The sequence below is a fragment of the Hyaena hyaena genome, unplaced genomic scaffold (genome assembly GCF_003009895.1).
Source record: "Hyaena hyaena isolate Hyena2069 unplaced genomic scaffold, ASM300989v1 scaffold_131, whole genome shotgun sequence".
Lineage (NCBI taxonomy): Eukaryota > Metazoa > Chordata > Mammalia > Carnivora > Hyaenidae > Hyaena > Hyaena hyaena.
The window spans coordinates 2358887-2385937 of NW_024080761.1; the positions used below are offsets into that span (position 1 = coordinate 2358887).

A 27051-nucleotide genomic window follows, 5' to 3' on the forward strand; every position below is an offset into this window, starting at 1 on the left:
TAAAATCTTCAAAAATAAATAAATAAAATTATCTCAAAGGGGAAAAAAGGCATTAACATTAGGAACGAGAGGGAGATAATGAAGGCTAAGCTGGAGCAAGCCCCCACTACAGCCCCTCCCTCCTACAGATTATAGCTGAAAACTCTGGACAAACACAACAAGCAGCTACTTACGGAAGGAGTCTGTAAATTATAGAGAACAGATTAGGGGGGAAGCCAAAATGTGAAGAACAGCAAGTATGGCATCGGTGAATTTCCTGGTAAATGTTCTTGTATCTTCTTCCTTTGTGCCAGCGTGTTCTGAATCAGAAGCTGTGCAGTTGACCGGCGCAGCAAAAATGCCAATGGAAATTGGAAAAATGCCTAACATTCTGGAAGCACCTAGGTGACTCAGTCGGTTGAGCATCTGACTTGACTCTTGATTTTGGCTCAGGTCATGATCCCAGGGTCGTGGGATTGATACCCGCATCGGGTTCTGCACTGGGCACGTAGCCTGCCTGAAATTCTGTCTCTCTCTTCCTCTGCCTCTCTCCCCTGCTTGTGCGCGCGCGCTCTCTCAAATAAAATAAAATAAAATAAAATAAAATAAAATAAAATAAAATAAAACAGAAAGGAAAGCCTAACATTCTGCAGAGAACCAGGAAAATGCCCCCATTGTGAGCTGGAGGGTAAAGGCAAGTCCTCCCTCATTATTGGTATTTAATCTTGTTTCCACCTGGTCCCGCCCCAGGGCAGCTCCAGTCGGCTCTGCTGTTCCCAATCCCATTGACCCTCTAGAGGAAAGAACATGGAAAATGGGATCCCTGTGGTGCGAACACTTTGGGAAACACTCCAAACCTCCTCTCTTCTCTATTTTCTCTTGCTGCCTTGCCCTGAGGAGAGGTCCAGTGGCCCGGTATTGGGAGACAGCGCCGGCAGTTAGAACTCTAAGAGAACTTCATTTAAAAAAAAATTTTTTTTTAATGATTTATTTATTTCTGAGAGAGAGAGAGAGAGAGAGAGAGAGAGAGAGGCAGCGTGAGCAGGGGAGGGTAAGAGAGAGAGGGAGATACAGAGTCTGAAGCAGGCTCCAGGCTCTGAGCTAGCTGTCAGCATAGAGCCCAACGCGGGGCTCAAACTCACAAACTGTGAGATCATGACCTGAGCTCAAGTCGGACACCTAACCAACTGAGCCACCCAGGTGCCCCAAACTTCATTTTTTTAAAAAAAGGTTTTATTTTTACGTAGTCTCCACACCCAGCGTGGGGCTCCAACTCACAACCTTGAGATCAAGAGTCAGACGTTCTGCAGACTGAGCCAGCCAGGCGCCCTGAGAGCTTCACATTTTTGGCCAGAGGACCAGAAAAAGGGGGCTCCTGGAAGCCAGAGAATGTAAAGAAAATCCTGGGGAGAAGAAAGTGGATAAAGGGAACCCTCTAACTCTATGTACGGAGCCAATGCTAGTCCTGGGCTCACCCCCAAGCTGTAATTGTGTGGAACACACCCCAAGAAGGATGACAAAGTACTGAACCACCATGTAAACCACAGCCCAAGTCCCAGACTAAGCCCTGCTGCAGGGCTTTGCAAATAAAGTAGATATTAGAATCACTGTCTACCGGAGGTGACATAGAACACGCGGTCTGAACCTAACCAGGTTGGCCTGCGAAGAAAAAAATAAATTCTCCAGAGGCTTCTAACGGTACCCTGAGTCACCAAGGTAATGTTTAAAACATCCAGGATACCATGCAAGGTTACTCGATAAGGAACACCCAACCGATTCTCAAAGAAAAAGACAATCAATAGATGTTAACCATGAAAAGACCCAGATGGTGGAATTATCAGACTTCACGGCCGCCATTATAGTCATTCTCCATGAGAGAGAGATGAATGCTTTCGAAATGAATGAAAGGACAGGCATTCTCAGCAGAGAAATAGAAATAGTTTTTAAAAAGAACCCCAAAATAGGCGGTCAAAAGGGACAAAGTCTCCATGTTACAAGGCAAGTAAGTTCTGGAAATCTACTCCATAATGCAGGGCCTATAGTCGATATTATAGTGTAACCTCAAAAACTTGCTGAGAAGGTAGATCTTATGTTCAGTGCTCTTACGACAAAAGGGAAATAACTCTTGCAAGAAGGAGCCTGGATAGCTCAGTCGGTTAAGCATCCGACTCTTATTCTCAGCTCAGGTCTTGATCTCAGGGTCATGAGTTCAGGCCCTGTGCTGGACTCTGCACTGGGCATGAAGCCTACTTTAAAAGAAGGAGGAGAAGAAGAAGACAACAGCAGGAGGAAACTTTTGGAGGTGATAGATAAATTTAGGGCCTCAAATGTGGTGAGGGTTTCACAAATAATACTTATTTCCAAACTCATCAAGTTGTATACATTAAATATCTACAGCTTTTTGTATGCCAATTACAACTAAAATTATTTTTTAAATACATATTTTTTTCATTTGAGAGAGAAAGAAAGAGAGAGAGAGAGAGTGTGTGTGTGTGTGTGTGTGTGTGTGTGCAAGCAGGGGAAAGTGGAAGGGGGAGAGAGAGAGAGAGAGAGAGAGGCTCCCCAAAAGGCTCCATCCCAGTACAGAGCCCGACTCGGGGTTGGATCTCACAACCTCGGATCATGACCAGAGCCAAAATCAAGAGTTGGATGCTTAACTGCCTGAGCCACCCAGGTGTTCCTATATCTTGATAAAATTATTTTTAAAGAATCACTGTTGAGGCACCTGGGTGGCTCAGTTGATTGAGCAACAGACTTCGGCTCATGATCTTGTGGTTCTTGAGTTCAAGTCCCTCTTCAGGCTCACTGTCAGCACAGAGCCCATTCCAGATCTTATGTTTCCCCCTTTCTTTGCCCCTCCTCTGTTTGTACGCTCTCAAAAAAATTTTTTTAAGAAAAATTAAATAAAATAAATAAATAATCACTGTTACAATAAAAAGAAAGAAAGAATGAAAGAAAGAAGAACCAAATCACCAAATGAAGGTTTTAGGAGAAACATAATATCTCAGATCTTAAAAATTCACTAGATGGTCTCAATAGCAGAGGGGAGGTGACAAAGGAAAGACTTAGTGAACCTGAAGCTAGATCAATAGAATTATCCAATCTAAAGAACAGAGAGAAAAACATTTTTCTAAATAATTTCTTTTTAAGTAATCTCTCTACCCAACATAGGGCTCACGTTCACAACCCTGAGATCTAGAGTCATATGCTCCACTGACTGAGCCAGTCAGGCACCCCAAGAACAATTTTTTTCTTTTTTTTAAATGTTTATTTAGTTTTGAGAGAGACAGACAGACAGTGCATAAGCAGGGGAGGGGCAGAGAGAGAGGGAGATACAAAATCTGAAGTAGGCTCCAGGCTCTGAGCTGTCAACAAAGAGCCTGACTCGGAACTCAAACCCACGAACTGTGAGATCATGACCTGAGCCGAAGTGGGACACTTAACCTATTGAGCCAGCCAGGCGCCCCAAGAAAAATATCTTTTAAACTGAACAGAGACTTAGGATCATGTAGGACAACATCAAAAGGTCTAATATTGGGGGCGCCTGGGTGGCTCAGTCAGTTGAGCGTCTGACTTTGGCTCAGGTCATGATCTCGTGGTCTGTGGGTTCAAGCCCCATGTCCAGCTCTGTGCAGACAGCTCAGAGCCTGGAACCTGCTTCATATTCTGTGTCTCCCTCTCTCTTTGCCCCTCCCCTGCTTGCACTCTCTCTCTCTCTCTCAAAAATTAAAAAAAAAACATTAATTTTTAAAAAATCTAATATTTATGTCACTGGGATCCTTTATTGGTGCAGAAAAAAATTTTTAAGTGATGACTTAAATTTTCCTAAATTTGGTGAAAAATATAAATGTACAGATTCAAGTTGTTCAGTGAATTCCAAACAGAGTAAACTCAAAGACAACCATTCTGGCTACCCATAACCAAATTGCTGAAAACCAACAGAAAGGAAAATAAAATCTTGAAAGTAGCCAGAAAAAAAGAGAATACTTTAGAGGCTCCTGGCTGGCACAGTTGGTTAAGTGTCAGGCTCTTGATTTCGGTTCAGGTCATGATCTCACAGTTTGTGAGTTTGAGATCCCCATTGGACTCCTTGCTGAGCATGGAGCCTGCTTGGGATTCTCTCTCCTTCTCTTTGCCCCTCTTCCTCTCTCTCTCTCTCAAAAATAAGTAAACATTAAAAAAGAATAATAATTTAAAAAAAAAAAAGAATAATAATTTAGCAGATCTAAATTTGCACTTCAATAATTATATAAATATACTAATTATTACATAAATACACCAATTAAAAGAGAGCAATTGTTGGATTAAAGTTAAAAAAAGTAAGACCCAACTATTTTCTGCCCACAAGAAACCCATTTTATTTTATTTTTATTTTTATTTTTTTTAAAAGATTTTTATTTATTTCTAGGAGAGAGAGAGAAAGACAGTGTGAGCAGGGGAGGGTCAGAGAGAGAGGGAGTCACAGACTGAAACAGGCTCCAGGCTCTGAGCTGGCAGTCAGCACAGAGCTCGACGCGGGGCTCGAACCCACTAACCGCGAGATCATGACCGAAGCGAAAGTCGGACGCTTAACCGACTAAGCCACCCAGGCGCCCCAAGAAACCCACTTTAAATATAATTATATAGGTAGATTAAAAGAAGGATGGAAAAAATATACCATGGAACCACACATTTTTTAAAAAGTTGGGGACACCTGGGTGGCTCAGTCAGTTGGGCATCCAACACTTGACTTCAGCTCAGGTCATGATCTCATGGTTCGTGAGATTGAGCACCACGTTAGGATCTGTGCTGACAGCATGGTGACTGACTGGGATTCTCTCTCTCTCTCTCTCTCTCTCTCTCTCTGTCTCCAGTTGGGCAAACGTCTGACTCTTGGTTTGGGCTCAGGTCATAATCTCATGGTTCGTGGGTTCGAGCCCCACAAACGGGCTCTGCGCTGACAGTGTGGGGCCTGCTTGGGGTTCTTGCTCCCTGCCCCTTACCCCCTTGTGCTTTCTCTCTCTCTCAAAATAAATAAACATTAAATAAATAAAAATAAAAATAAAGAAGTTGGAATGCTATATTAATAACAAAGTAGAATTCAAAATAAGAAAAATCACCAGGGATAAAGAAGGACACTGTATAATGATCGAAGGGTTAATTCACCAAGACATGACAATCCTGAGTATGTCCTGAGTATGTGGATGTTAACACCCCTCATTCAGTAACTGATTAAATAGAGGGGCACCTGGGTGACTCAGTCGTTTGAGCTTCCGACTTTCGCTCAGGTCATGATCTTACGGTTCATGGGTTCGAGCCCTGCATCGAGCTCTGTGCTGACAGCTCAGAGCCTGGAGCCTGCTTCAGATTCTGTGTCTCCCTCTCTCTCTGCCCCTTGCCTGCTTGCGTGCTCTCTCTCTCTCTCAAAATAAATAAACATTAAAAAACTTTTTAAATATTAAAACATAGAAATTCAGTAAAAATATGAAAGACCTGAACAACATTATCAATGAACTTAACCTAATTGGCATTTATAGAGACTTCAACCTAAGAGTAGCACAGAACACGTTCTTTCCAACTACACATGGAACATTCACCAAGATAGACCCTCTTCTGGGCCTTTTATATTGAACAGGGTTTTAAAAAATGTAAATAATACAAAGTATGTTCTCTGAAGTGCAATTAAATAGAAATCAGGAACCGAGAGATACTTGGGGGGAAAATCCAAATATTTGGAAATTGAACAAAACACTTTTTTCTTTAATGTTTATTTATTTTTGAGAGAGAGAACGCATGAGCAAGGGAGGGGCAGAGAGAGAGAGGGAGACAGAGGATCTGAAGCGGGTTCCGTGCTGACAACAGAGAGCCTGACGCAGGGCTCGAACCCACGAATGATCAGATCATGACCTGAGCCAAAGTCAGACGCTCAACTGACTGAGCCGCCCAGACATCCTGGGACAATGTACTTCTAAGTTACCTGTGGGTCACAGAAGAGGTTTCGAGAGAAGTTAGAAAATATTTTGAGCCAAATTAAAAAAGAAAATGCAACATATCAAAATTTGTGAGAGGCAGCTAAACCAGAGCTCAGAGTGCGTTCTTCTATGAGAAAAGAAGAAAGGTCTCAAATTGATAATGTAAGCTTCCACCTTCAGAAACGAGAAAAAGGAAAAGCAAGTTAAGCCCAAACCAAGTAGAAAGAAAGAAAGAACAGAAATCAATGATATCAACACAGAAAAACAATGAAACCAAAAGCTGCTTCTTGGGAAGATCAATATGACTTGTGTCCTTATAAAAAGGGGAAATTTGGACACAGGGGCACCAGAGACAATATTAAGAGACACAGGAGGAAGACAGCCAGTTGTAAGCCAGGGAGGCATTTCCTCACGGGTGCCAGAAGGAAGCAAATCTGCAGGGACCTTGATTTTGGATTTCTAACTTTCGGAACTGTGAGATGATACATTTCTCTTGTTGACACCACGCAGACGGTGGTACTTTAGCCAACGATACAACCAATAACGTGAATTTTCCAGGATCATAGGATGTAAGATCAACTGAAAAAATCAGTTGCATTTCTATATAATAGCAGTGAACAACTTTACATTGGAAAAGTTTTAAAGTAGCATTTACAATAGCACCAATAAAAATTAGTGAGGTATTAATCTTTTAAGCTTATTTATTTTGAGAGAGAGCGCACAAGTAGGGGAGGGGCAGACAGAAAGAGAAAGAATTCCAAGCAGACTCCACACTGTCATCTTGGAGCCCAGTGTGGGGCTCGAACTCACCAACCATGACATCATGACCTGAGCCAAAATCAAGAGTCTGACACTTAAGTGACAGAGCCACCCACACGCCCTGAGGTATCAATCTAGCATCCTGTCTTAGCCCATTTGGGCTGCTATCACAAAATGCCACAGACTGAATGGCGTACATCTAACAGAAATTTATTTCTCACAGCTACGGAAGCTGGAAGTCCAAGATCAAGGTGCTGGCAGATACCATATTTGGTGAGAGCCGGCTTCCCCGTTCCTAGACAGCAAGCCTCTCATCCCAACCTCACGTGGCAGAGAGGATGAGGAAACTCTCCAGAGTCTCTCTCTCTCTTTTTAAATTTTTAATGTTTTAAATTTATTTGTGAGAGAGAGAGAGAGAGAGACAGAGAGAGACAGCATGAGCAGGGGAGGGTCAGAGAGGGAGGGAGACACAGAATCTGAAACAGGGTCCAGGCTCTGAGCCGTCAGCACAGATACTGATGTGGGGCTCGAACCCACAAACTGTGAGATCATGACCTGAGCCAAAGTCAGACGCTCAACTGCTCAACCGACTGAGCCACCCAGGCGCCCCTCCAGGGTCTCTTTATAAGCGTCTTACTTCCTTTCACGAGAGCGCCACCCTCGTGACCTAATCACTCCCCAAAGGCTGCACCTCCAAATACCATCACTTTGGGGATTAGATTTAACATACAACTTATGTTGGGGACTGGTGTCATCTGGAGATGTACATGATTAGGAGCTGAGGATGCTCAGGGTACCTGGGTGGCTCAGTCGGTTGAGCATCTGACTTTGGCTCAGGTCATGATCTCACAGTTCCTGAGTTGGAGCCCCACATCGAGCTCTCTGCTGTGGCTGCCTGTACTTTGTCACCTGAGGTGATCTTCCGGCCAGAACACCTACACATGACCTCTCCATATGGCCTCTCCCCATGGGCTAATGTGGCTTCATCACAGCGTGGCTGGGATCTAAAATAGAGCATCCCAAATCAGTACGTGGCATTTTTATGATCTAGCTCTGGAAGTCACATAGCATCATTTTCACAATGTTCTATGTTTAAGGCTGTTGCAAAGGTACACTCGGGTTCAAGGAATGGGGACATAGATCCCACCACCTGGTGGCAGGAGTGTCAAGGTCACATTGGAAAAAGCATGGGGACTTGGAGCTTTTGTTGAGGCCACAAATACTGACAAACTTTTTTGTAGACTGTGGCCTAGGTGGGGGTGTTGGGCCAGTAAAACTTTCTCACCCGGAAACATGCGGGTGGGAATAAACGGTGTCTTGCTCTAGAGAGAAGAGCATTTCAGCAGAAGGCAGAGCGGTGACAAAGGCCCTGCCATGGGCAAGGACAGAGTGTGTCCCGAGAGCTAACGGGCAGCATGGCCGGGACCCGTCAGAGGAGAGGGTGATAAGGGAGCTGTGCTGGAGAGTGTGGCAGGGGGACCCGGAATATCAGGCTCAGGAGTTTACCAGGAGGCCAGTGGGTGCTAGCGAAGGTTCAAGGAGGCCATGAGGTCCCCACAAATGCCTGGGCCACATCAGGGGGCCATATGGCCATTCCTATGAGCCAGTTGTGTCCCGGGTTCTGGGGTTTGGCCAGGTACCTCCCCCTGCTCTGTGAACCCCCTTTGGCCGATGGAGCAGAAGGCCCTGGAAGGCTCGGAGCAGTCAGCTGCAAACTTTTCCGGGTTAGCGTGGAGCCCCAGGGCAGGGTGTGGAGGGATCTGTGTCTACCCCAGGGCTGACTTGACCCCCGAACCTCCAGGATCCCACCGCCTTACCCCTTTGTCAGGTTGGACTAGCTCCTGGTGGGGACGCTGCTGCTCTCCTCCGAGGGTCGCCCACCCTACCCGTAGAGCCATCCATAGCTTGGCTGATACGTCACTGGTGTGGGCGCCTCTGGGAGAATCTCTGCCCAGACCAGGGCATTCACCCTCACAGCCCATGAACAGAGCTGGAGTCTGACTGATACTGTAAAGATGTGGAGACCGAGGCCGTGGCGGGGGCAGAAGGGGAGGCAGGGAAGAGGGAATGAAACCATCAGAGAGTGGAGCTGGGACTAGAATCCTGGACGTGGGCCTCCCAGGGGACAGCGGGAGGGGGGGGGCAGCTTCACCGCCCCTGATACTAGCTAAGGTGTCGTTTCTGTACATCTGCCGAGGTGAGCGGGTGGTGACGAGGACCCAGGCCCCGCGGTTTCACTGCCGCGAGTTCTGACGAGCCCTCACGCCCCTTCTCTCGCCGGTGGCGAGTGGCTGCTCGGCGTCCCTCCCGCGGTCGGAGCTCGGCGAGTCAGGGGACCGCCTCCGGTTCCTCTGCCACCGCGGCAGCAGCTGTCAGCGCGCTGCTCCGCCCAGCACGCCGACCGACTGCGTGGCGTGGGCGGGACCTGAGCGGGGGGGGGGGGGGGGGGGCGGGGCGGAGTGACAGACTGGGCGGGACCTCGGGGGCTGGTCTAGGGAGACGGTGGGGGCGGGGAGGCGGTGCCTTGTGGGCGGGGCTTCAGCGACTGACAGGGACGCGGCGCGGCTGGGGCGTGAGGCGGCAGCAGGATGACAGCGCCGGCGGGGCCGGGGAGTCGGGGAGGTCTCCGTGGAGGAGGCCAGAGAGAACTAGTGTGGCTTGTGAAGGCAGGGCCGGAGGGACGGATAGGGCCAGGGGGCCGGGGGCTGAGAGATGGGGGAGGAGCCTCTCAGGGTAGGGGCGAGGCCAGCGGCAGGGTAAGTCAGGAAGGCCAGCGAGGCTGGGCAGGGCCGGGTATGACTGACAGGACGGGGTCGGGCTGCAGATGGCGCGGGGGGTGGCAGCCAGGTGGAGCCCAGCAGGAGGGGAGCACAAAGACCGTCCGAGGGGCCGGGGGGGATCACCGGCAGCTCGAGGTCGGGGGAGGAGGGAGGAGACGCGGGACGTAGGTGGTGTAGTATGAGTGACGAGGCAGGCGGCGCGACCTGGAATAAGGACCGCTTGTAGGCAGGGCGAGAGGATTGACGCCTCCGGGGCGGGGCTAAGGAACCATGAGTGACAGCCAGAGTAGTCGGTCCCAAACGTCGTCCCTGCAGCTCTGCAAAGAATTCCCCTTCCGCTGAACACTGCTAGCTTCGCGCATTTCGTGTACAAAGTGGGGGACCGGTCGCCGTTGCTGCCGGGGCTGCCACCAGCCGGACCCCACCCTGAGCAGCGCCCCCTCCTCCGGGGACTACTGCCCTAGGACTGGCGCTATGCAGAGAGGTCAGACCCGCCCCAAGAAGGTTTCCTCCACCTTCCAGGCCCACGGTCCCTTCCCGTCCCAGAGAAATCCAGGCAAGGCATCGTCCCCAGGGCTGGAAAACCTGTCATTAGCGGCCTTCTCGGTGGCAGCTGTTTCGGCGTTCGTTCTGACCCGGCCTTTCCGCCCACAGTTGCCGAAGCGCTTTCTGGATTGGCCCCTGCAGCTGTGGGTCTTCAGGCTCCGGAAGCACAGGCCCTTGCCATTAATTAGCCTGCCTTCCTATGGGAGAGCGGGGTAGGCCTCGCCCCCGATCCTGACCACGCCCCCTCTGTTCACCGGGCCCGCCCACTGGCCCCACTCTAGTCGGACCCCTAGTTTTCCCTTCCCAGTCCCCGCCCCTAAGCATAAGCCCCGCCCACCCGTGCATTGCCCCGCCCGTCTCTCCCTGACACCCACCACCCTACTCTCCCGCCCCGCTCCTCCAGTCCCAGATCTCTGCTGGTTCAACCGGCTCCCGGGGCTCCCGAGGGGCTGGGGGTGGGAGTCCCCGACGTTTTGTCCAACACCTTTTCCTACTTTCGCCTTCGGGTCCTTCGTGAAACCTAGGTCCTCCTCAGTATTCCCTCTGGGCTGGGAGCCCCGAGGTGGGTCCTGTCGGAAGCCTGAATAGGCTGTGGGGGAAGAGAGGTTGGGGGTCCTACCAGCAGGATGCTGGGGCCGTGGCTCTGGTCTTTGTATCTTGGCAGAATCTCGGGGGCTCCCTGGATCTGATAACATGAGTAAGGGCTGCCCCTTTCTGTAGGCTGCCACTGAAGGGTCGGAGCGGCGGGGCCAGTGGGAAAGGGATAGATTCCGCTCACCACCCCCAACTCCGCAGTTTCTGCAACCTCACCCTGCATTCCCGCGTAGGGTCCATCGCAGTAACTAGCCTGTAATGCCCCATCCGAGCCCCTCCCCTCTAGGGCCCTCCGTGGTTCCCAGGGAAGACTCCTGGTCCTCGGCACCCGGGGGCTCCCTAAGTGACCTACCTTATAGGGAAGCCTGGCTGTTTCCAGGTTCAGGACCGACGCCCCGCAGGCGATTGCGCTGCCTTATATCAGTCCTGAGCCGTCGGAGGGCTGCCTCCATCCCCTCATCCCCAGCCCCGGGGCGGCTTCTCCTACAGATGTTCCTCATCACAGCATCGCCCCACATTTGGTGCCTAGACTTCCGACATAGGCAGGGGAGGGGGAGAGGGCAGAACGGAGGGTCACATTCCCCAAATGCCTTTCCTTGCGAAGTCCTGTGAGGGATGGGGAACCTGAGGCCCAGAAATGGCGTGGTGTGGCCACCAGCATGGCCCCAGCAAAGCCTACACATGGCCACTCGCTCCTGTGCAGCCGGTGCCTGCTTGTCCTTGGAAAGGTCTGACGGGATTTAAGGCATGCCCTCCCTAGGTTGCCTGAAGGACCGTGTTCCCTTACCCTTTGTCCATAGGGCCACTCTTCAGGACACCCTGGTCAGCATCCAAGAGGTGGGGTGGTCCTCTTAGGGGTCGCTCCAACGTAGAATTCCCTTGGTCATGGGGAAGAGGGTGGGCCAGCTCCCAGGAGTAACTCATCAGGCCACCATTATTAGTATTCTAGCAACCCCACGCCACATTCTCTAAACCCATGCTCTGTTCCATGTAACCATATCACTTCCCTACTTACCTCTGGTGACATCCCATCTTTAAAGTAAAATCTAAGGTCCATGCCATGCCTCTGGGGTCCTACTTGGGAGTCTAGCCCCTCCCTAACTCTCTGCCCTACCTATCACACGCTGGCCAAGATGGCCTCTCTCTGTTCTTTGAATACACCTGTGTTTTTCTGCCTCTGGGCCTTTGCACAGGCCTTTCTCTCTGCTTGGAACTGGTTTGTGAGCCCTAAAAGGCCAGGGACTGTTTTTGGTTTTGTTTGGCTCTATATCCCCAAGTATTTACCTTGGCAAACAATAGACACTCAATAAATACCAGCTGTAATAGATCTTCACAAATAATTCTTTTTTTTCCTAAATATTTATTTTTGAGAGAGGGAGCGTGAGCAAGGGAGGGACAGTTAGAGAGAGGGCGACAGAGAATCCGAAGCAGGCCGAAGCCCAACCTGGAGCTAGAACTCTCCAACCGTGAGATCATGACCTGGGCCAAAGTTGGATGCTTGACCAACTGAGCCACCCAGGCTCCCCACTAATAAATAATTCTTGAATAAGCGTGCCTGATGCTTTTCTCTTGACTTAGCTAACCTTCACAGCAACCATGTTAGGTAGGTACTATCATTAGCTCCCTTTTCTAGAGAATAAAACAGGAACCCAGACATTCGTGCTAGAAGGCCTAAGAGGTTAGACCACTTGTCAAGGGCCACACAGCTAAGATTCGAACACCAGAGGGAGGCTTTTTTCACCCCCACAGGACATATGGCGGCATGGGAGCGAGGTGGTACACCACAGAGCGGCTCCCAGATTCTAGATGCTTGTGGGCTTGCCGAAGCAGGAGGCATTGAGCCGGGGCTGGAAAGTTGGCAAGACTTGGGTCTCGCAAAGTCCTTAAGAGAGCATTCCAAGTGCAAAGAACAGCAACGGAGCAAAGGTGTGGGGGGGGCGGGGGGGCGGGGTGAGCCCGCTCCTGGGACTCCCAGACTCGGAGAGCTGCGCCAGGACACACTGCCAGCTGGGGAATGGGCGCTGTCGGCTGTGGGTCTCCAGAGGCAGGACCCCCGTGGGCGGGGAAATTGAGGCGGGGACTCACGCTGCGTCCCCCCTCCCCAGGCTGGGGGCCCGGGTGCCTCCAGGGACGCGGGCTGGGCGCTCCCACGCCCCGCCGAGGCAGGACGTTCCCACGCAGGGGTTGGCCTTGGGAAAGGCCGTAGGGCGGGCCTGGGGGCGGGCGCCCGCGCTCTGGTCCCTCTGTCTCCCGTTCTCCGTTACTTGCTAGGCTGACCTAGCTCGCTGCGCTGAGCCCAGAGGTGAGTGAGTGGGTGGGAGAGCTCGGCTGCCCGGCGGGTGAGGGATGCGGCCGCTTGGACCCCTGCTTTCGCCACCGGTGAGGATCGGTGTGGTTCCTGCCATCGAGTAGGGGGGGGGGGGCGGGGAGGCGTTGGGGGGCGGGTCCTTGCAGCTCAGAGTTGAGACCCCTTGGGAATTATCGTCTGTCCGAATAAGGGGCTCCATCTCTTTCCCCAAATGTGGGGCTCTTCATATGGGGGGCTCCCCACTTACGGACAGGAGCCCTTCCTTCCCAGATGTGGGGGCGCCCTCTCACTTACCACATACGGTTCACCCCCTCCTTCTCTCTATTGGGTGGCCCTCTCCCCATATGCATGAGGAGGAGCCCTTTTTCTTTCCAGAAGTGAGCTACCCCCTTCTTCTCTGTTGTGTGCTCCTCTTCCTCCTTTTGACCGACTTTGGTCCTTGTCCTCCTCTATAGCCCCTCCCCACCCCCACGGGACGCCAGACTCCGAGATTCCCTGGGGGAATGGGGGCTTGGGCTCCGCCTGTCCCCTCCCCCCGCCAGATCTGCAGCAGAGCAGGCATTGTGAGCACGTAGGCAGCCAATTAGGGGGGAAGGGGTGGGGGCCAGCCCGTCTGTGCAGAGACCTTGGCAGATGGCCCGGTGAAGAAGAGAGGTAGCCCCAGGACCTGCCCTTCCCCCCACCCCCACCTGGACTCACACCCAGTTTCCTCCGGAGGCAGAGCAAACAGCCCAGGGAGCTTTCCCAGCTTGGCCCAGCAGAGCTGGGGCTGGAACCAGAGCCCAGGCCCTCAGCCCTCAACTGCTGGGACCCTGCCTGGGTGGTTAGCCCTCTTCCCACTTCTCAGATGGTTCACTGAGGTCCCAGGAGGCGGACTCCACATGTCTAGAAGGTCTAGAACCCCCATCTCCCCCCATCAGGATCGCAGACAAAAGCAGAAGGGTCAGGGGCATGAAGATGACCTTGAACTCCTGGGACCCCTCCCCCCCCACCTGTGAAAAAGGGTTTCTCTGGCTGGGCTCTGAGGGTAGGGGCAGGGGGCAATGTGGGGCAAGACTCACACACACGCACACGCACACACGCATGCACACTCATGCACATGTGCCCAGATGTTCTTCAGAGCTGCTTGGAGCTTGGCGTTGAGGAAAGGAGGGCCTGGGATTCGGCAGATGCACAGCCCAGGAAGCGCCGGTAAGACCCGCACACCCCACCCCTGTCCAGCTCCAGGGGTAGGGGTGGGCTCCCGCCTGCCGGCTGCCCTGGGCCTGCCCTAGACTGTTTCCCACAATCCCACTCCTCGGGCCTGGGCCACGTGCCTCCAGGAAACGGAGCTCTCATTTGATAGTGGCCCCCTTCCACCCCAAGCTTCCTCAGGGCCTGACCCCTAAACCCAAAGAAAGGCCTTTGTGTCCTGAGGTGGTGTGTTCTGGAGGGAACTTGGACCTCCTTCCCAGCCCTAATCAGAAAAAAAAGAGGCCTAAAGCAGGAGAGACTTCCTCCATATAGCAGAAGGGCCTTCCTGACCCTTGGGAGAATAACAGATAACGTTTATTGAGCCCTTACGATGCACCCCATGCTGTGATCAACATTTCACACAGATTAAAACCCTCAGTCTTCATAACAACCATGTGAAGTGGATGCTGAGTTCTTCTCCCCATTTTTCAGATGAACAAACTGAGGCCCGGAGGCCTAGATATTACAAGAGCCAAAAGCAGTTCCAATGCTGTTCTGGTGAGGTGGTACCAATGCCTTCCATGTGGGCACCTCTGGTGACAATAACCAGAAGCTTTATCGAGGTCCCCCTCATGCCCAGCCTTGCTCCAGACACCCTGGACACCCACACGGGGCCCTTGGCAGCTTAGCCATCAGGGAAGGCTTCTAGGAAAGGAAGCCAGCCGCAAAACCGACCTCTAGCAGTAGAATTTACCAGGTTGCCTGGGTGGCTCAGTGGGTTAAGCATCCGACTTCAGCTCAGGTCATGATCTCACGGTTCGTGGGTTTGAGCCCCCCATTGGGCTCTGTGCTAACAGCTCAGCGCCTGTTTCAGATTCTGTGTCTCCCTCTCTCTCTGCCCCTCCCCTGCTTGTGCTCTGTCTCTCTCAAAAATGAAAATAAATAAGCATTAAAAAAAAAAAGAATTTACGGAGCATTTGCGCCAGGCACTACACTAAGCCTTTCAAGTGTATCATCTCGAGGCTTCCCATGACAGCCTGAGGTGGGCGCTTATCGCCCCCATTTTCCGGATGCGGACACTGAAGCACAGTGAGGTCAAGGGGCTCGCTGGAGCTGCAGTGGGCAGCACTGGGGTTCAAACCTGGCTGACTGCAAAGCCGTGCCCTTGACCGGTGGTCAGAGGCACGCAGATAGCGCTTTACAGTTTGCAGAGCAGGTGCGCATCTGATCTGTCACGTCAGGCCCGTCTCACTCAGCCTTCGTCCACCCATTGCCTTCGCCTGGCATGCCCTCCTTACCTCACCTCTTCCCACAAGGCTTGAAGCCAGAGGGGCTGCTGTGCTCCATATGGCTCTGTGAGTTGCAGCAAGTCACTTATAGGCTCAGTTTCTCTGTCTGTAAAATGGAGAGATAACAGTCTCGCCTGGCTCAGAGTGAGGTGGAGTAAATGGGTCAATTCACCTGAAGGCCTTAGAGTGGCTCCAGGCACAAAGTAAGTGCTCAATTAATGCACCCCTCCTTTTAAAAAAAAATGTTTATTATTGAGAGAGAGGGAGAGCAAGCAGCGGGGGGGCAGAGAGAGAGGAGGGGAGACAGAAGATCCGAAGCTGGCTCTGTGCTGACAGCAGAGAGCCCGATGTGGGTCTCGAACTCGTGAACTACGAGATCATACCCTGAGCCCAAATCAGGACGCTTAACCAACTGAGCCACCCTCTTTTCCAATATTATGGTTAGAGCTGGGATGTCCCAGGTGCAGCCTGAACTCAGCTCTTCTGTTGTGCCTGCAGCCCGCAGCAAGGAGAAGATGCCCCCCTACACCAACTACCATGCCCAGCGCTCCTACCCCATGCCTGACGAGCCCTTCTGCACAGAGCTCACTGCTGAGCAGCGGGCCCTGAAGGAGAAAGAGAAGGGCAGCTGGACCCAGCTAAGCCATGATGAGAAGGTGGCCTGTAAGTACCAGGGTGGGGCTGGCTGGGGAGAGGGGGCTGGGGTAGGGGGTGACTTTGAAAAGAAGGGCCCCCACTCAAGACAGCCAGAAACCCCCAGGCACCTGCATGCCTCCCTGAAGGGTGAAGTTGATTCCTTTGTTCACTTATTCTTTTATCCGTTCAACCGCTTGTGCACGCCCAGATGCTAGCTGATGCTGGGGGTACGGGAGTGACTTCCCCAGATGGTTCCTGCCCTTGAGGTGCTTCCAGGCCAGTGGGGGGAGCGGACACAAACCCAGATAACTGTAATAGAGGCTTTGTGGCCAGGGTGAGATGTGTCCAACGGGTCGTGAGGACCTGAAGGAGAGACATGGAATCCTGGTGGGCCTTCCGGAGGAGGGCACTCTCTGGCTGGCCTTGAATGATGAGGAGGAGGGTGCTGCCTGGTAGTGGGAATGGCATGGGGAGGATACAGGAGGAGGAAAGTGTGGGCATCGCTGAGTCGGTGTGGGGGGAGGGAACAGAGAGGCAGGTAAGGTGCCCCCAAATAAGAATTTGCTGAATGGACAGCACCTGCTGCAGGGAGGGGGAAGCTGGGGACCCCTGAGGCCAAGACTTGGTCCCGGGTCCTTGGAAGAGATGCACCCGAGACCCCTACCCCCTCACCCTTCATCTGCCTCCAGTGTACCGGCTCCAGTTCCATGAGACCTTCGCGGAGATGAACCGTCGCTCCAATGAGTGGAAGACAGTGATGGGCTGCGTCTTCTTCTTTTTTGGATTCACGGCTCTGATGATTTGGTGGCAGCGCATCTACGGTGAGTGGCAACCCCTCACCTTGCTACAGCCCTGGGCCCTACCCTTGTGGTCAGAGCCACCAGCCAAGCTCTTACAAAGCGACTGTGCTGGCGCTCGTCTGGAGAGTTTTGAAAAGTTTCGAAAAGAGGTGTAGGGTGAAGGGCATAGCACAGCTGCCTACGCTGGAATGTAGGGGCTCTGCCTCTCTGGACCTCAATTCCTTCGTCTGTAAAATGAAAATAATAGTGCCCACATCACAGGGTTTGTGAGGATCGAATGAGAGAGCTGAAAGCCAGCGTCTGGCATATAATCACGAATGGTAATGTTACCAGTTGCTGTTATTAACCCTCAACTTTTCTGTAACAGAGTCTCCAACGTACAAGAGCTTAAACAAGATACAGGTTTTGTTCCTCTCTCAAAAAAAGGCCTGGGGGAGTATCGAGACCCTGCAATGTCAGGCTCCTTCGTGTTGCTCTGACATCCTTAACTTGAAGCTTTCTTCTTGATAATATGGCTGCTGCGGCTCCAGCCACTAAAGCCTACATTCCACCCAAGTAGAAGGAAAGAGAGGATGCACTCCTCTTTAAGGTCCAGAAGTTGCACACACCCCTTCTGCTCACCACCTGTTGGCTAGGAGTGATCACATGACTGGCTCTAGCCACGAGGGAAGCTGGGAAATGTAGTTTTTAGCTGGGCAGTCACGTGCCCAGCTGTTTATTACCACTGAAGAGCGAGTCTCAGAGTGTGAGACCCAGGACCAACACCATCCATCACTTGGGAACTTTTAGAAATGCAAATTCTCAGCCCCAGGCTGGATCTACCGAGTCTGATACTTCCGAGGGTGGAGCCCAGCAATAAGTGTTTTAACAAGCTCCCCAGAGGGATTCCGATGCCTGCTCAGGTTTGAGAAACATCGCTCTGGAAGAAGTGGAGGGGATGTTGGGGAAGAGCGGGCAGTCCCTGCCCCGGTTGACCTCACCTCCGACGGCCTCGCCTTCTTTCTTCTTCTGTAAGAGTGTGATGTGAATCCCTGCTTTGCATGAGGGTGAAAGGAGAGAGCCTTTGGGAAAAAATTGAGTCTAGCCCAGTGTTTGGTGCTAACAGGTACCCGTAAATATCTTTTCCTTCTTAACCACACACCGGGAGAGAAAGTACTAGTGACTCAGGGAGGCCGAGCCAGGCTCAGGGGCAGATGGACCAGGAAGTAAGGTAGGAGCAGCGTAGGGAGCTCTGCCCCCAGACCTCCCCTGATGCACGTGTCAAGGCATCTATCTAAGTGCCTTTTGAGTGCTTCAGCCTTTGAGTTAAGTACTGCCATCCCCAGATTTTTTTTAAAAAAGATATTCATTTATTTTTTGAGAGAGAGAGAGTACAAGTGAGCACAGGGCAGAGAGAGCGAGCGAGAGAGAGAGAGGGAGAATCCCACGAGGGGCAGAGAGAAAGAGAGGGAGAGAGAGAGAGAAGCAGGGTTCACCTGATGTGGGGCTTGAACTCCTGCATCATGAAATCATGACCTGAGCCGATGTTACATGCTGGACGACTGAGCCACCCGGGAGCCCTGCCCTCCCCAGATTTAAACGGTTAACACCCCTTCCCTACCTCCTACCTCCACCCCCACCCCCAGGAAACAAAAGAAGCTGTCTGATCCAGGGCCCTCCCCAGTCAGGGGGAGCAAGCTCAGTAATTACAATAGCTACCACGGACAAAGTACTTCGTATCTGCCCCACACTGTACCAGTTGCTTCAGTCGCCACAGGCCTAACAGTCAGGACCTGGTCTTGACAGGGAAGGAAACTGAGGCTCAGAGAGATGAAGTGACTTGTTCAAGGTCACAAAGCAAGCGAGGGTGGGGTTGGGATTTGGATCCAGGCCAACTGTGAATCCGCGTTCCCAGTACCGTTGGGCCGCACAGTAAGGAAGCGGAGGCTCAGGAAGGGGAAGGACCTTGGACCGATTCCCACAGCGAGTCCGAGGCAGAGCTGGGACCAGAACCCGGGGGTCCCGGAGTGAAGCTTCAGGAGGAAGTCTGGTGGGGGAGGGGGGGGGCAGACAGGGTGGAAGGGCTTCTCAGCCCCTAATCCTGCAGCTGGAGACCCCGGCTCAGGGGGACAGAGTGGAGGTGGGGTGGGGCAGTCAGGGTCCTGAGCCCCCCCCCCCCGTCCGCACCCCGTGCCTTCCCCGCAGTGTTCCCGCAGAAGCCCGTCACCCTGACGGATGAGTGGAAGGCGCGGCAGCTCCAGCGCGTCCTGGACATGAAGGGCAACCCCGTGCAAGGCCTGGCCTCCCGGTGGGACTATGAGAAGAAGGAGTGGAAGAAGTGACGCATCCGGGCATCCTGGCTGCTCTCCCTGAGCTCCACCCTGGCCTCGGGCCCGCAGAGGGCCCTTCGCTCCTCTCAATCCCAATAAAGCTGGTCTGTTCTCTTCTGCCTGCAGTCTCCGCCGCCGTCTTTACTGGCCGCAAACCCTTCATTATATCTAAAGTCAAGCGGTGTAGGGGCGCGCGGCTGGCTCAGTGCTTAAGCGTCCGCCTTCGGCTCAGGCCATGATCTCGTGGTTCGTGAGTTCGAGCCCCACATCGGGCTCTGCGCTGACAGCTCGGAGCCTGGAACCTGCTTCCGATTCTGTGTCTCTCTCTCTCTGCCCCTCCCCTGCTCATGCTCTCTTTCTCTCTCACAAAACTAAATAAACATTAACAATTAAATAAAATCAAGCAGTGTAGTGAGGGAAGGAGAGGAATAGGCCACCTTCCAGGGGCCCAGAGTCCAGCTAGTCAGGGAGGGCTTCCTGGAGGAGTAGGAACTAGGGCTTAGTCTTAACAGGTATGTGGTCTTAGGAAAGAGAGGAAGGGGGGCGCCTGGGTGACTCAGTCAGTTGAGCGTCCGACTTTGGCTCAGGTCACGATCTCACAGTGTGTGGGTTCGAGCCCCGCGTCGGGCTCTGTGCTGACTGTCAGCTCAGAGCCTGGAGCCTGTTTCAGTCTGTGACTCCCTCTCTCTCTGACCCTCCCCTGCTCACGCTGTCTCTCTCTCTCTCTCCTAGAAATAAATAAAACATAAAAAAAAAGAAATAAATAAAACATTAAAAAAATTTTTTAAAAAGAAAAGAAAATATCAAAAAAAAAAAAGGAAAGAGAGGAAGGGAAGGTTTTCCAAGTGGAGGGAGTGGCTTGAGCAAAGGCAAATACACTCCTTTATCCAGTCAATTAACAAATATTTATTGAGCACCTACTGTGTGCCAGGTATTAACCCAGGCCATGGCGATGCAGCAGTGAATCCGTCTCCAGGCGCATAGTGGCAGGGTTCTTTTATGGAGGGAGACAGAAAAACAAATGTGTGAGTCTAGCATACGGTATGTTATATGGAAGTGAGTGTTGCGAAAAAACAAGACAAAGCAGGGTAAAGGGACAGAGTTAAAAGGAGATGGGAGGTGGTAGGTGGAGGCCTTTTAGAGGCGCTGGCATCCGATGACACGAGGGAACAAACCCTGTATCAGAGGCAGAAGAGCGGGGTGCCTGGCTGGCTCAGTCAGTGGAGCATGCAACTCTTGACCTCGGGGTTGTGAGTACGAGCCCCACGTTGGGTGTAGAGATTCCTTAAAAATAAAATCTTAAGGGGCGCCTGGGTGGCTTAGTCGGTTAAGCGTCCGACTTTCGCTTGGGTCATGATCTCGCGGTTCGTGGGTTCGAGCCCCGCGTCGGGCTCTGTGCTGACTGCCAGTTCGGAGCCTGGAGCCTGCTTCAGTCTGTGACTCCCTCTCTCCCTGACCCTCCCCTGCTCACGCTGTCTCTCTCTCTCCTAAAAATAAATAAAAACATTTAAATAAATAAAAAAAAATAAAATAAAATCTTAATTTTTTTTAAATGTTTGTTTATTTTTGAGAGAGAGAGAGAGAGAGATGGAGTGTGAGTGGGGGTGGGATAGAGAGAGAGACGGAGACACAGAATCCGAAGCAGGCTCCAGGCTCTGAGCTGTCAGCACCGAGCCTGATGCGGGGCTCAAACTCACAAAGTGCAAGATTGTGACCTGAGCTGAAGTTGGACGCTTAACCGACTGAGCCACCCAGGCGCCCCCAAAATAAAATCTTCAGAAGAAGAAGAAGAAGAAGAAGAAGAAGAAGAAGAAGAGCAAGGGCAAAGATCCTGAGGTGGGATTCTGGTCTGTGTGTGGGACCTCGTGAAGGCCACAGGGGCTGGAGTGGAATGACTTGGAGAATGTGTGCTGGGGAGCAGGGTTGGGCTTGGGGTAGAAAGCAGATTATATGGGGGCCTCATCGGATTTTTTAATATTCATTTATTCATACATTCATGTATTCATTTCTCCATGCTCAACATGGGGCTTGAACTCACAACCTTGAGATTGAGCGGCATGTGCTCTACTGACTGAGCCAGCCAGGTGCCTCCATGGGGTCTTATTCTAAGTGTGAAGGGAAGATGCGTCAGCTTGGTCCTCCTAGAAGCAAATGCCAAGAAGGAATTAAACGTGGAGAGTTAAGGGGGTGACGTCTGTGAAGGACAGAAAAGAGAGGGAGTGGGAGGGGGGGTTGAGAACCCTCAGACAGTGGTGCCGGTCTGAGCCCTGTGGGAGGAGGGAAGGGAGGAAGGAGCGCAGGGGAGGAAGAGCCTCAGATTCCAGTGAGCTGTCTCCATCCGAGTCCAACCAGGAGACGGAAGCCACACAGGAACTTAAACAAGAAGTGGCCGGCCTACGCGGGAAGGTGACTACAAAGATGGAAAGAGAATAAAAGCTGTGCTACAGAGAGCACCTGAGGAAGGTCGAACTTGGAAGGGGAGTGCCTCCCCAAGCTGGGGAGCAGAACTCATCGGAGCAGGTGTGCTTGAAGCCGGCTGCGGGGCACTTTGATGGGGCACCTGGACCAGCACTGGTCCATAGTCAGTGGGCAAGCAGGGAGAGTGCATGAAAGCTCATTCAAGTGTCACAAATTCCAGTCCTTATGAATGTGACATGCTACAATGGGGAGACGTTAGTCAGATGGCCACTTGATTGATTGATTGATCCTTTATTTATTTTTGAGACAGAGAGAAACAGAGCATGAGCAGGGGAGGGGCAGAGAGAGAGGGAGACACAGAATCTGAAGCAGGCTCCAGGCTCTGAGCTAGCTGTCAGCACAGAGCCCGACACGGGGCTCGAACCCACAAACCACGAGATCATGACCTGAGCCGAAGCCGGACGCTCAACCGACAGAGCCACCCAGGCGCCCCAGATGGCCACGTTAATATGTTTTAGTGCAATGAGGAGGTACCTGGTCGAACTGACCAACAGAGGGAAACTGCACTCATCTAGAGAAGTCAGAGAGGGCTTCCCTGAGGAAGCATCTTCAGACTTGAGATATGAAAGGTGACTGAGTGTAAACTAGGTAAAAGGGGTGGTAGAACAGCATTCCAGGCAGAGAAAAGCATGTGCAAAGGCCCTGTGGTAGTGAGGACCATGGCATGATAGAGAAACTGAAGGAAGCCGCTTGGGCTATCACACAGAAGGGAAGGAAGATCTGGACTAGGATGGCTGCAGGAGTAGGAGACTCACACAGGGCTTGGTGGGCCCCGCTGGCCCTGCTGAAGACACAAATCTGGGGCAGAGCAGGGCAAGACGGAGCTGGGGGAGTATGTTGGGGCCGGAGCATGGAGAGTCTTGCACATCGATTTGATTTTCATCTGAAAGGCAACTGCCTCAGTCCTGGGCTCTACGTGGCACGAGGGATCCATTTATTACTCACTACCTTAGCATGAGAAATGCTGGGAAGCCAGGGACGCAGCAGACAGGAGCCCTGCCCTCCAGGTCTCCCAGCCAGGTGGGCAGGAATAGTGTGGACACAGCCAGTCAGAGGCGAGTGGGGTATTAGCTACAGAAACGTCCAGCAGTACATTTTGACCCCATTGTTCCGACCTGGTCCCGGACTGCTCTGCTAGCAGCAGCAGACACAGTTTCCACATAGCTGAAGATGTTAGGATATGCAGGCAGTAACGTTTGTTTAGATGAATACATTACTGGGGCATCATATCGTGGCTAACAAGGAAAATTGTCAAAAGTGGCCAAGGGAAAAATCAGACATTAGACTCGTCGGGTTTTTCCTCCTGCAATAATGCTGGGTGGCGACACCCAAAACTCGGTGACTTACAATGTTGAGGGTTTATTTCTACTTTCCTGGGCTTGTGGGTTGGCTGAGGCGCTGCTGGGATCGGCCAGGTCCAGTTCCGGACTGCGGGGTGGTATTTTGGTTTCCTAGGGCTGTCTTTTAGGTTCCTGGGCCCACCAAACAATTCCCTGGACGCCAGCTGGGTGTATGAAAATCCAACTCAATTCGGACCCGGTGTACTCGGAAATAGAGTCAGCTCCCGCAGGTTAAGGGTTCAGTCCTGCAGGACTGCCCCACCCCCTACTTTAAAATCCCCAAGGCCAATCCCAGGCTGTTACCTGCACTTTTGACCCACTGGCTATAAATCAGAGGATTCCCACGATCCCCTTTGGGTTTGGTGAATTTACTAGCACGGCTCACAGAAGTCAGGAAACCCATTTACTCACTGGAGCACCAGTTTCTTATAAAGGGCATAACTCAGGAAGAGCCAGATGGAAGAGATGCAGAGGGCAAGGCATGGGGAAAGGCACAGGGCTGCCAATCCCAGTCCAGACACTGCTGTCACCCCATCGCCACGTGTCCACCAGCCCGGCAGCTCTCCCAACCCTGTCCTTTTGGGGTTTTATGGAGGCTTTAACGACATAGCCATGAACTGATGAAATCATCAGCCGTTGGGGATTGATTCAACCACCTCCCAGAGGTGGGATGGGGCTGGAGTGGGGAGGTGAGGGACTGAAAGTCCAACCCTCTAATCGTGTGGTTTGTTCTCTGGGCAGCCCAGCCTTAGGTGGGGTCCAAAAACAGTCACCTCATTAACATAACAAGAGACACCTTGGTCTCTCTTCCTTTAGGAAATTCCAAGGGTTTCTGGAGCCCTGTGCCAGGAACTGGACTGTGACCAAATACATAGATTTCTTAGTATAAATCACAATCTCACAGGCCGCCGTAACAAAATACCAGACAGAGTGGCCTAAACAACAGAAAACTATTTTCTCACAGTTCTGGAAGCTACAAGTCCAAGATGTTGGCGGGGAGGGGGGGGGGGGGGGGGGGGTTCTGCTGATGCATCTCTCTTCGGCTTGCAAATAGCCACCTCCTTGCTGCGTCCTCTCCTCACACGTCCTTTCCTCTCTGCCTGCACATCTCTGGTGTCTCCTTGTACGTCCAGACTTCCCCTGCTCATAAACACGCCAGTCAGACCTCATTTTAACTTCATTACCTCTTTAAAAATCCTATCTCCAGGGGCCCCTGGGTGGCTCAGTCGGTTAAGCGTCCGTCTTCGGCTCAGGTCATGATCAAGCCGCGCGTCGGGCTCTGTACTGATGGCTCAGAGCCTGGAGCCTGCTTCGGATTCGGTGCCTCCCTCTCTCTCTGCACCTCCCCCGCTGTCTCTCTCTCTCAAAAATAAACATTGAAAAAAAAAATCCTATCTCCAAATTCTGTCACATTCTGAGGTATTGGAGGTTAGGACTTCAACATAGGAATTTGGAGGAGACATGACTCAGCCCTTAAGGGCTGGGTTCAAAACGATTCCATGTGTTTCCTCGCTCTGGGAGCAGCAGGCACTGAGGGCATTTTCTTCGTCTCTTGGCAGAAGTCAGAGACTGCCGAGGTGGCAGGGGGATGATTAGGGACACATGACGCTCTTAAAGCTCAGGCTCACAGCCAGCACACACAGAATCAGTACCACATTCCACTGGTCAAAGCAAGTCCTATGGAGTTCCAGGTACTATCGCTACATTCCAAGCTACCCCAAAACTTAGTGGCATAAGGCAGCCATTTTATTCTGCTCGCCAGTGCTGTAGGTCAGGAATCCAGGCAGGGCACGGTGGTTGCTGTTCGCCTCTCTTCTAGAATGTTTGAGGTCTCCACTGGAAGCGCTCCAAAGGCAGCGGCCAGAAAGCTCTGGAGGTATTTTTGCTCTGGTGGTTGATGCTGGCTGTTGGCTGGCTGAGCCGGCTGGCTCCGGCAACCGGACATCTTTCTTCTGTGGCGTGCCCGGGTGGTCTGTCTGTGTGGGCTATAGCCTGGGCTCCCTCAGAGCATGAGGGGTGGGTTCCAAGAGTGAGAACTCCAAGGGAACAAGAAGAAAGCTCATTGGATGTGTATGATCTAGCCTTGGAAGATACCTAGCATCACTTCTGCCCAACCCTGCTGGTCAAGGAACTCACAAAGTTCCACCCACGTTCAAGAGGGAGAGGACACAGCCTTCCCTACTCGACAGTCACAATGTACGATGGAAAGATGCATGTGAGGTGGGAAATACTGCTGTGGTCATCTTTGGAAAATATAGTCTGCCACTAAGAGTCAAGGCTAACATCGATGGGCAGAGAAACAGCCTCCATCAGAGTACACATGGCGAGTGTGGGGTGGAGGGAAAGGCAGAACGGTGTGTAAATACTACATACTATCATAGATGTGTATCACAGATCTAACCAACGCAAGGTCCTGTCGATAAAAGCTAAAACTGACCATGTGAAATTGGATAGCGACAAAACTTCAAACAGACAGTAGCACTTTGACATTTAGATAATCAAATTTGACCTGAAAATTCGGACCAGGGGGCGCCTGGGTGGCTCAGTTGGTTGAGCTTCCGACTTTGGCTCAGGTCATGATCTCATGTGTATGTGGGTTGGAGCCCCACGTCGGGCTCTGTGCTGACAGCTCAGAGCCTGGAACCTGCTTTGGATTCTATGTCTCCCTCTCTCTCTGCCCCTCCTCTGCTCATGCTCTGTCTCTCAAAAAATAAAATAAAACATTAAAATTTAATTTTTTAAACTGGACCATATAGATTAATAGATACTAGCAGACAAGCGTAATGGCAAAAAACCATTGAAATCAGACGTGGATGGGGCGCCTGGGTGGCTCAGTTGGTTCAGCATCTGATGTCAGCTCAGGTCATGATCTCGTGGTTTGTGGGTTTGAGCCCCGTGTCGGGCTCTGTTCTGACAGCTCAGAGCCTCGAGCCTGCTTCGGATTCTGTCTCCCTCTCTCTCTGCCCCACCCCCATTTGTGCTTTGTCTCTCAAAAATGAATAAACGTTAAAAATGTTTTTTAATTAATAAAAAAAAAATTTTAAGGAAAAAAGAAATCAAGTGTGGATAAAAATGACTGAAGGGAGAATCACATCTTGTTGGTGGCATTTACTCCACAAGGCCAAGTTGATTGCAATGAAAAAAATATTTTTTTTAAATTAAATTTAAAATGGCAAACATTGGAAAGAATTTAACTTTGGTCATAGAATAACTGATGGAGGAATAAAATTGATTTCATGCAGCTTGCTCCAGAAAGCTCTTTCTTCCTTCCTTCCTTTCTTTCTTTCTTTTTCTTTTTTTTTAAAAAGAAGCCCTTTCTTGATGTATTAGAATTAGTGTAATACTGATAAAAATATTTGGAGTCAAAACTCACAGTCAAAATAGTCTTGGGATAAACACATCCATGAGGTCAAAATGTCCCGTAATAGTTAAATTATCTGTAAAAAAAAAAAATTTTTTTTTTGACTACTTGCAATCTCTGCAAAGACAAATAAGGAACTAGGAAGTATTTATCTATATAGGAGATAGAGGGCTGATTTCCTTAATATGTTAAAAAAAAAAACCCACCTGGGGGACTCCTCGGGGGTCATTGGTTAAATGTCATACTCTTGACTTCAGCTCAGGTCATCATCTTACGGTTTTGAGTTCAAGCCCTGAATCTGGCTCCACACTGTCAGTACAGATTCTCTCTTCTCTGTCTCTCTCAAAATGAATAAATAAATGTAAAAAAAACCCCAAAACACCTGGGGCTCCAGGGTGGCTAAGTCAGTTGATCTCAGCTCAAGTCTTGACCTCAGGGTCATGAGTTCAAGCCCCATACTGGGTGTGGAGCCTACTTTTAAAAAAAGGGCACCTGACTGGCTCAGTCAGTTGAGCATCCCACTCTTGAATTTGGCTCAGGTCATGATCCCAGGGGTGCGGGATGGAGCCCTGCGCTGGGCTTTGCGCTGAGTATAGATTCTGCTTAAGAGTCTCTGTCTTTCCCTCTGCCCCTCTCCCCTGCTCGAGTGCTCTCTCTCTCTCTCTCTCAAATTAAAAATTGAATTTATTGAGACTTGTTTTGTGGTTCAACACACAGCCTAACCTGGAGAACATTTCATGTGCATGGA

The 27051-nt window shown here is 51.4% G+C and overlaps 1 protein-coding gene across 2 annotated transcripts; it reads left to right on the forward strand.

The window, feature by feature from the left end:
- The first annotated feature begins 12822 nt into the window (after positions 1 to 12822).
- On the forward strand, positions 12823 to 19249 carry LOC120235443. Of its 2 annotated transcripts, none has more exons than XM_039237772.1 (5): positions 12823 to 12911; positions 14027 to 14108; positions 15878 to 16042; positions 16705 to 16836; positions 19000 to 19249. In XM_039237772.1, exons 2-5 carry the CDS (start codon positions 14027 to 14029, stop codon positions 19134 to 19136), a joined length of 516 nt encoding a protein of 171 aa, XP_039093703.1. In that variant the 5' UTR covers positions 12823 to 12911; the 3' UTR covers positions 19137 to 19249. The 2 variants fall into 2 exon arrangements, with proteins under 2 accessions (XP_039093703.1, XP_039093702.1); XM_039237771.1 differs by having other exon boundaries at positions 12865 to 12988.
- Positions 19250 to 27051: the final 7802 nt, after the last annotated feature.